This window comes from Leucoraja erinacea, chromosome 3 (assembly GCF_028641065.1).
Source record: "Leucoraja erinacea ecotype New England chromosome 3, Leri_hhj_1, whole genome shotgun sequence".
Lineage (NCBI taxonomy): Eukaryota > Metazoa > Chordata > Chondrichthyes > Rajiformes > Rajidae > Leucoraja > Leucoraja erinaceus.
The window spans coordinates 10798726-10808725 of NC_073379.1; the positions used below are offsets into that span (position 1 = coordinate 10798726).

At 52.1% G+C, this 10000-nt stretch overlaps 2 protein-coding genes across 2 annotated transcripts in view; both read right to left on the reverse strand.

Annotated features, from left to right (window-relative positions):
- The window catches only part of LOC129693735 (complement component C7-like), a 16834-nt gene extending 16029 nt beyond the window's left edge, over positions 1–805 (reverse strand). The window contains exon 1 of the mRNA XM_055630510.1: positions 609–805. Within this exon, the coding sequence (XP_055486485.1) occupies positions 609–805 (197 nt within the window). The remainder of the gene's footprint in view (positions 1–608) is intronic.
- A 4287-nt stretch (positions 806–5092) lies between these two features.
- Positions 5093–10000, reverse strand: part of LOC129693745 (complement component C6-like) — a 42833-nt gene continuing 37925 nt past the window's right edge. The window contains 3 exon segments of the mRNA XM_055630520.1: positions 5093–5771; positions 7845–8086; positions 9452–9530. Coding sequence (XP_055486495.1) covers positions 5560–5771; positions 7845–8086; positions 9452–9530 — 533 coding nt within the window. The 3' untranslated portion in view covers positions 5093–5559.

Below are 10000 nucleotides of genomic sequence, written 5' to 3' on the forward strand. Positions count from 1 at the left end.
AGAGAGAGATGTCAAGCGGAGCTGTTCCTGTCAACCTCTCACCCACCCACACACACACCCGCCACCCCTGCCCATACAGCGCAGGCACAGGCCCTTCAGCCCACAATGTCCGTGCTGTACATGATGCCTCTCCCTAATCTCCTCTGCCAGCACGTCATCCATATCCCTCCATGCCCAAGTGCCTGTCTAAAAGCCCCTTAAACTATCGTATCTGCCTCCACCCCCACCCCTGGCAGCGCGTTCCAGGCACCCACCACCCACTGTGTAAAATACAACCTGCCCCGCACATCTCCTTTACACTCTGCCCCTCCTAGCATGAAGCTCTGCCCCCCTGGCCTTCCTATTGCTCGGCTCTGCCATAAACCCTCGTCCTGCTCCCCCTTCATGGACCCTTACCCCCTTCCCCTCCCCTTTTCCCCCTCCCTTTACCATTCCCCCCCTCCCCACTCATTTCTCTCCTCTTTCCCCTTTCTCTCCCCCCCCCACTTTCTCCATCCCTTTCTCCCTCTCCCCTCTTTCTTCTCTCTCTCCCATCTCCCCGTTCACTTTCCCCACCCCTTTTCCCCCACTTTCTCCCCCCCACCACCTTTCTCCCCCCCCCCACCCACCCACTAGCATTTCTCTGTGTGCCGGTGGAGAGGGGCACGAACGGTACCTTCATGCTGTCGGAGATGGGAGCAGCCTGTCCTGTCTGCAGCCTGACTTCAGCTTCAGAGCAGCCAAGGAGTTGCACAAGAGACCAGCCCCGAGAGACGGGCTGAGATGATGCTGCTTTCTCATCACCGACCACTCCACTCCGGGACATCGAGACGGAAAGGGGAGGGAGGGAGGGGGGGGGGAGAGAGAGAGGGAGAGAGGGAGGGAGGGAGGGAAGGAGAGGGAGAGAGAGAGGGGAGATGGAAAGAGGAAGAGGGGGAGGAGAGAGGAAGGGGAAAGGGAGAGAGAGAGGGGTGAGAGAGAGGGGGAGATGGAGGAGAGAGAGAGGGGGAGAGAAGAAGGGACAAGGGAGAGAAGAGAGAGAGAGAGAGAGAGATAGAGACGATGAGAGAGAGAGAGAGAGAGAGAGACAGAGAGAAGGAAAGACAATAGAGTCATAGAGCGATACAGTGTGAAAACAGGCTCTTCAGCCCAACTTGCCCACACCAGCCAACATGTCCCAGCTACAATGGTCCCACCTGCCTGTGTTTGGTCCATATCCCTCCAAACCTGTCCAATCCATGCACCTGTCTAATTGTTTCTTAAACGTTGGGATAGTCCCAGCCTCAACTACCTCCTCCGGCAGCTCGTTCCATACACCCACCACCCTTTGTGTGAAAAAGTTACCCCTCGGATTCCAATTAAATCTTTTCCCCTTCACCTTTAACCTGTGCCCTCTGGTCCTCGATTCCCCTCCTCTGGGCAAAGGACTCCGTGTGTCTAAATAGATAGAAGAGGAAGAGAAAGAAAGAGTGAGAGAGAGAGAGAGAGAGAGAGAGAGAGAGAGGGACATAGAAAAAATGTGAATGAGAGTGGAGAGCATAAGAGTCAGGGGGAGAGAAGGGAAGTGTGGAGGAAGGAACTGCAGATGCCGGTTTACACCGAACACAGACACGAACGGCTGGAGTAACTCAGCGGGACAGGCAGCATCTCTGGAGAGAAGGAATGGGTGACGTTTCGGGATGGGAGATCTGAAGACGTCATGGTCTGAGGAAGGGTCTCGACCTGAAACGTCACCCATTCCTTCTCTCCAGAGATGCTGCCTGTCCCGCTGAGTTACTCCAGCTTTTTGTGTCTGTCTTCGGAGAGAAGAGAAGAGCAGGAGAGAAGAAGTCAGAGCTGGGTAGAGAATGAGAGAGCGATAGGTTTCCTCCCACACTCCGAGACGTAGGTTGGCACAACGGGACAGGCAGCATCTCTGGAGAAAATGGACAGGAGATGTTTCGGGACAGGACCCTTCTTCAGTCCATATTTGGAATAAACCAGCATCTGCAGTTCCTTTCTATAATAGGCTTGTGCGTTAATTGGCCTCTATAAATTCTCCCTAGTGAAATAAAACAATTCCTCCTGTTTGCTGACCTCGAAAAGATCATCCACAAATTTATCTCCTCCCGCCTCAATTACTGCAACTCCCTTTACACTGGCATCAGTTGTTTTTAAAATGTGCTATAGAAATAAAAGTGACTTGATTAGTGTGTGGGACAGAACTAGTGTGTGGGAGATAGTGCGGACTCAGGGCCTGTTTCCACACGACATCTCTAAACTCGACTGGAAACAGAGGGGAGAGACAAAGTGTGAGAAGGAGAGACAGAGTGTGAGAAGGAGATCAGAGGAGAACTGGGCAGCCTACAGCAAAGTGTCCAGCACTAATGTCGTACGTGGCAGCCTCGCCAACAGCCTGTCTCATCTCTTTCTTCTTTTGTTGTTTTTAGTCTTTTATTTGTATGTTTTAGTATATCTTTAGTTTTGTATTATGTGGGGGGGGAAGGGTGGGTTGGTGGAAACTTTTTCTATCTCTTCCCTCGACTGAGATGCCATTTTTGCCGTATCGTATCTCTGTCTGCACTGCCGCCTAACATCGTGGAGTTGGTGGTTCCTTTGTTTGGGATTGACCTCGGGAGATCCAACCGCAGGAGCATCGAACCACCCCGATGTGGGGCCTTCCATCGCCCCGATGTGGGGCCTTCCACCGCCCCGAAGTGGGGCCTTCCATCGGGGGTGGAATGTATCCTCAATAAGGATGGGGGAAAAAGTGATTTAAGAAAATATGTATCACTTATATTGTGGCGATGAGTTTTGTTTTGAATTATTTGTTATTGTAAATAAAAACATAGAAGTTAGGTGCAGGAGTAGGCCATTTGGCCCTTCGAGCCTGCACCGCCATTCAATATGATCATGACTGATCATCCAACTCAGTATCAAATAGCATTGTAAATACCTGAATAAAGCTATTTTTGCTTATAAAAAGGGAAATGCCAAAGGTGGGGGGGGGGGGGGGGGCACCGTGGGGGTAGTAGGCCCCATAGCCTGGCGGAGGCTGCCACTAAGGCTGGGATCTGGTGATTGGGGAGGTGGTTCCTTTGTTTGGCGTTGGAGCATCGACCCGCCCCGATGTGGGGCCTTCCATCCTTCCGATGTTGGGCCCCCGATGTGGGGCCTTCCATCGCCCCGATGTGGGGCCTTCCATCGCCCCGATGTTGGGCCTTCAACCACCCCGATGTTGGGCCTTCAACCACCCCGATGTGGGGCCTTCCATCGCCCCGATGTTGGGCCTTCCATCGCCCCGATGTGGGCCTCCCCGATGTGGGGCTTTCCATCACCTGATGTCTACCTTCCATCCCCCGATGTTGGGCCTTCAACCGCCCCGATGCGGGGCCTTCATCGCCCCGCATTTGGGCCTTCCATCGTATGTGGGGCCTTCAACCACCCCGATTTCCTTCCATCCCCCCGATGTTGGGCCTTCCATCGCCCGATGTGGGGCCTTCAACCACACCCCGATGTTGGGCCTTCCAAGAAAGATGTGGGGCCTTCAGCCCCGATGTGGGTCCTCATCGCTTCCTTCCATCCCCCGATGTGGGGCCTTCCAACCACCCCGATGTGGGGCCTTCAAACCCCCGATGTGGGGACTTCCATCTGGGGCCTTCAACCACCCCGATGTGGGGCCCCTTGAAAACCCCCACCACCATGCCCTTGAGCTCCCTCTTAACCAATCCCCCCCCGATGTTCACCATTAACCCTGTGCCCTCTACCCCGATGTGGGGCCTTACCCCCGATGTGGGGCTTCATCCCCGATGTGGGGCCTCTACCCTGGGGGCTTCCCACCCGATTCACCTTTATCCCGATGGGGGCCTTCAACCCCCCCGATGTGGGGCTCATGGGGCCTTCCATCACCCCGACCTTCCATGAACATCCTCAAAATGAGGGGCTCACCCCAAGGGATATGGGGGAGGAGGCCACCCCTCCTATGATCAGCCCCGACGTCGGACAGTGCAAACCACGTGACTTTGGGAGATTCCCTTACCAGACTAGAGTCCCACCATGACCACGGGGAACCCAGGAAAGAGATCCAGCCTGTTAAGACAACTTTCACTGTGCCATCTGGCACACGTGACAATTAAACTTGTATCTTGATCACCATTGAATGGCATGGCCTCCCACATGCACCTATTGTCAATGGATACTATGTGTACCACGTGTACAAAGATCGTTGTTTGAATACCTAAAGGGGCTGCTCCTGCCTTCTGGCATTTCACCCAATCTTTTGGACACCCTGTTAGGGGAGAGGGTTTCTGAAGATGTCCTGGTTGGGTTGGAGCCGGCTGCCCCATTCCCGGGGTTACGTCCGTGCCCGGGGTGGGGTACAATGGGGGGTTTCCGGGACCGATGGGCACCGGGGGCGGGGGGGTGGAATGTATCCTCAATAAGGATGGGGGGAAAACGTGATTTATGTTTACTTGGGTGCACCAGTCCTATTGCCATCATCCACCACACTACCATCCATCCCCACAATGGTGGGTTTCCGGGACCGATTGGCACCGGGTGGGGTGGAAGACCACTTATTATTGTAAATAGCATTGTAAATACCTGAATAAAGCTATTTTTGCTTATAAAAAGGGAAATGCCAAAGGGGGGGAGGGGGGGGGGGGGCACCATGGTGGTAGGCCCCATAGCCTGGCGGAGGCTGCAGTAAGGCCTGGTGATTCCTCTGTTATCAGAGCTGTACCATGGACACTGGTCCTTGTTACCTCCGACACGAGACCTTTGCCTGCATTTGGCCCGTATCCCTCGAAACCATTTCTTATCCTTATGAGTCCAAATATCTCAGAAAGGCTATAACTATAGCTGTGTCCTCAGCTTCCTCTGGCAGCTCGTTCCAGATACAGACCACCCTCTGAGTGAAAAAGCTGCCCTTGAGCTCCCTCTTAAATCTCCCCCCTCTCACTTTAAAACCTGTGCCCTCTACCCTTAGACTGTGATCTCTTTTGCCCCTCATGAACACCTTAGGTCAATTTTTTAAACCATCCTATACAGTTCTCTACAGCATAAGTCCCAGTCTATCCATCCTGTTGAATGACTCTAAAATACACCACGCCAAGGCAATTTCCAGATCGGCCAAGGCAATCAAAAAGGCTTTATTTCGGAGCATCAGGTACAATGGCCATCGGGAAGTCAAACCGAACAAGGATTCACATGATTTTTTAATATTATACATACCAGATTTCATAAAAACATTTCAGCATTATAGACCCTTCCTCTGTTATCAGATGTAAATCATGTTACCTCCGACGAACACACCCCATGTTGGGGCATTTTCACCCAATCCCCGTGGCAGCTAAACACAATTTCCGTCACCCTTTGATCTCTTTCCGATTACAATTTTTAAAAATGATTTTTGCAAAGCCCAGGTGCCATCCTGGTGAATCTCTTCTGCACTCTTTCCAGCTGAAGACCCTCTCCCTCTTTCACTCCACGCCCCTCCTGATCAGAGTGACTGGAAGGTTGCCAGAGATGGTCGTGGCGTGTCTCCAGCTCAGTAGACAGTAGCATGCGTTAGCAGGGTGAAGGCAGGTGAGTATAAGAGCCTCATGCTAAAAGATCGGCGGTGAGGTGGGTGTTCTGGCCGGAGTGTGTGGGGGAGGGTGTCGGAGAACAGCTCTGCAACGGGATCCTCCTGCACTTCATGGCCCCCAGGACACACAGGCTGACTGTCTTCTGCTTGGACATGAGCACCACGCAGTGGTCCTTCACACTGTCCGCCGGGCACTGGTTGGGAAGCCGGCAGCGGCAGACATTCTCTGTGGGAGATAGAAGACAAAATTGTACAAAGCTGTCTCCACCCGAAACGTCACCCATTCCTTCTCTCCAGAGATGCTGCCTGACCCGAAGAGGCTGTCGCACTGTACGAGCTAATTCAAGAGTTCTCCCGAGTTTGCCCTGATTCGAACTCGGAGATTTACGGTAATGGCCACTCGTCGGTACTCGGGGCTCTCAACGTTGAAAAATCTTCACGAGTCTTCACGTGCTTACCCGGCGTTAGCAAGTCTTCCCGAGTACCTCAATAAAATCTTCACGAGTCTTCCCAAGCTTACCGCGTTCCCAGAGTACCTGCCGTTGGCGTTACGAGCCGCTAAGAGACGTCCCCGAGCTCCGACGTACCCGCTACATTCATTCTCCATGCTTACCACGAGTTTGATTTTGTTTTTTAAACTCGGGAGAGCTCTTGGAATGAACTCGTACAGTGGGACAGGGCTTAAGGCTTTTTCTCCCACCCTATCCACTACCCCAGTGAACTGTCTGCTGCTACTGCTGCTGCTATGGACATTATTACGCTGCTGTCTTTTAACAAATCCTGCTTTTTTTACTTTTTACTATTTATTTATTGGGTCATTTAGATTTTATGGTGGAAGGTTTTTATATAAGTTAAATTTATCGATGTCTTTACTGCACTATTAAGCTGCTCGGACCCGAGTACAAATTTTGTTCATGATTCATGTGGAGGCATGTTTTTATCGGATGACAATAAATTAAAAAAGAAATTCCCCAATTTTTAATAAACAAATAAACAAACAAACAAACAAACAAACAAACAAATAAATAAATAAATAAATAAGATAAGGCTCCAGCCTATCCTTCAAACCTATGCCCTTCCCAACAGTTGGGTGATCAAAACTGAACACAAAACTCCAAGCACCCCATATTTCACTTGGGCAGCTTGCACCCCAGCAGTATGAACATTGACTTCTCTAACTTCAAGTAACCCTTGCCTCCACACTCCCTCCATCCCCTCCCCCACCCTAGTTCTCCTACTAGTTTCACTGCCCTGCTGATTAATTTTACTGTTTGTACGCCTCGTTGTCACCTTCCCCTCAGCCGACAATGAACCGTTCTACATTTCCACATCAGCGTCTGCTTTGATCTGTCCATTTCACAGCGTACATGTTCTTTGTACCCTTCCCTATCTCTAGTCTCACTCTCCTGAATCTGTCTGAAGAAGGGTCTCGGCCAGAAGCGTCACCCATTTCTTCTCTCCAGGGATGCCGCCTGTCCCGCTGAGTTACTCCAGCTCTTTGTGTCTATCTACAAGACTCCCAGTGTGGCCTCTTGTACAACTGTAGCACAACGGTGCTGGCGTAAAGGGCCGAATGGCCTACTCCTGCACCTTTTGTCTATTGTCTAACATCAATTGGCTCAATTCCCTGACTGATGAAAGCCAGCGAGCCACAAGTTTCCCTCTCCAGCTTGCCTGGGAGGAGTGAGGACACATTTTTCATGTGATAGGAGCAGAATTGGGCCATTCGGCCCATCATCTACTCTGCCATTCAATCTTAGCTGATCTATCTTTCCCTTTCAACCCCATTCTCCTGCATTCTCCACATAACCCCTGACACCCGTACCAATCAAGAATCTATCTATCTCCGCCTTAAAAATACCCATTGACTTGTTCTCCACAGCCTTGTATCGGCAATGAACTCCACAGATTCACCACCCTCTGATTAAAGAAATTCCTCCTCATGTCCTTCCTGAAGGAACGTCCTTTTATTATGAAACGTCCTAGACTCTCCCACTAGTGAAAACATCCTCTCCACATCCACTCTATCCAGGGCCTTTCACTATTGGGTAAGTTTCAATGAGGTCCCCCCCCCCCTCATCCTTCTAAACTCCAGCAAGTACAGGCCCAGTGATGTTGGTGTTATGCTGCTGACTGTGGGCTCTTCCTGTGTCTGGGGAAGGGTCTCGACCCGAAACGTTGCCCATTCCTTCTCTCCAGAGATGCTGCCTCACCCGCTGAGTTACTGCAGCATTTAGTGTCTACCCTCTTGGTGTGCGGTTGGATGAGAGAGCGTGGGGCAGGTTGGTGCCGCTGTTACCTGTACACTGCTCCCACTCGCCGCAGGAGTCGAGGGGCCCGCACGGCTCCCTCCTGCCGCCCAGCGCCAACAGGCGGGCACGTTCTGCTGCCCAGGGCAGGTCCGAATCCTCGCACAGCCTCTCCTTCACCAGCTGCAGCTCCTGCCCCCCGCACCTGGCCGCCAGGTAGACACACCTGGAGGTGGCGAGCAGGCTTTGCTCCGCGACGTCGAAGGCGCATACGTCAGCGGAGTAGGCGGACCTGCAAGCACAGGCAGAGTCAGGGCCAGAGGACTTTAAGAATAAGGAATAAGCCATTTAGAACGGAGACGAGGAAACACTTTTTATCACAGAGAGTGGTGAGTCTGTGGAATTCAGAGGGCGGTGAAGGCAGGTTCTCTGGAAACTTTCAAGAGGGAGCTAGATAGGGGTCTTAAAGATAGCGGAGTCAGGGGATATGGGAAGAAGGCAGGAACGGGGTACTGAATGTGGATGATCACATTGAATGGCGGTGCTGGCTCGAAGGGCCAAATGGCCATCTCCTGCACCTATTGTCTATTGTCTATTGACTCAGTTCAGCACTGCTTCACTCTCACATTCGGTCGGTCTGAAGAAGGGTCTCGACCTGAAACATCACTCATTCCTTCTCTTCACAGAGTAACCCGCTGAGTTACTCCAGCGTTTTGAGACTCTATCTTCGAATGCTCTCTCGAACTTCTACACGTGTACAGTAGTGTGAGAGAATGTTGCTAAACGTGAACTGTTCTGCTTGGAAAACTAAAGATGCGCCATTGTCCTCAGGAAAGCTTGGGCCAGATGATTGGAGCATTGTGTACAGATATCTGTTTCATTGTGTTATCTGCAAAACCTGTGTACGGGTCTGAGTAATGTAAACAAGGCAGTTTCCATCAAATGCCAATGCCCTGACTAAGCTGTGGAAGACACTCGGGTGCTGGGACAGACAGAGACTGAGACAGATGCTGGGACACAGACAGATGCTGGGACACAGACAGATGGATGCTGGGACACAGACAGAGACTGAGACAGATGCTGGGACAGACAGACAGATGCTGTGACACAGACAGAGACTGAGACAGATGCAGGCACACAGACAGACGGATGCTGGGACACAGACAGACGGATGCTGGGACAGACAGACAGATGCTGGGACACAGACAGATGGATGCTGTGACACCGACAGACAGATGCTGGGACACAGACAAAGAATGAGACAGATGCTGGCACACAGACAGACGGATGCTGGGACACAGACAGACAGACAGACAGAGTCTGGGATACAGACAGACAGTCTGGGACACAGACAGACAGAGTCTGGGACACATGCAGACAGAGTCTGGGACACAGACAGACAGAGTCTAGGACACAGACAGACAGAGTCTAGGACACAGACAGACCGAGTCTGGGACACAGACAGACCGAGTCTGGGGCACAGACAGACGGATTCCAGGACACAGACAGACAGACAGACAGACAGATGCTGGGACACAGACAGACAGAGTCTGGGACACAGACAGGCAGACAGAGGCTGGGACAGACAGACAGACAGACAGAGGCTGGGACACAGACAAACAGACCCAGACAGGGAGGGGTGTGGGTGTGGACATACCGGCAGTCCTGCGTTGGGGACATGCAGACACAGTGTGAGCCGCTCCACTTCTGCCCGGGCGGGCACCTGCTGCTGCCCTCTGCACACAAAGACAGCAGCGTTACAGAGAGAGTTACAGGCAGCATGGAGCATGGGGATAGAGGCACCACACACACACACACACCACACACACACACACACCACACACACACACACCACACACACACACCACACCACACCACACACACACACCACACACACACACACACACCACACACACACACACACACACACACACACACACACACACACACACACCACACACACACACACACACACACACACACACACACACCACACCACACCACACACACACACACCCACACACCACACACACACACACACACACACACACACACACACACACACACACACACACACACACACACACACACACACACACACACACACACACACACCACACCACACACACACACACACACACACACACACACACACACACACACACACACACACACACACACACACACACACACACACACACACACA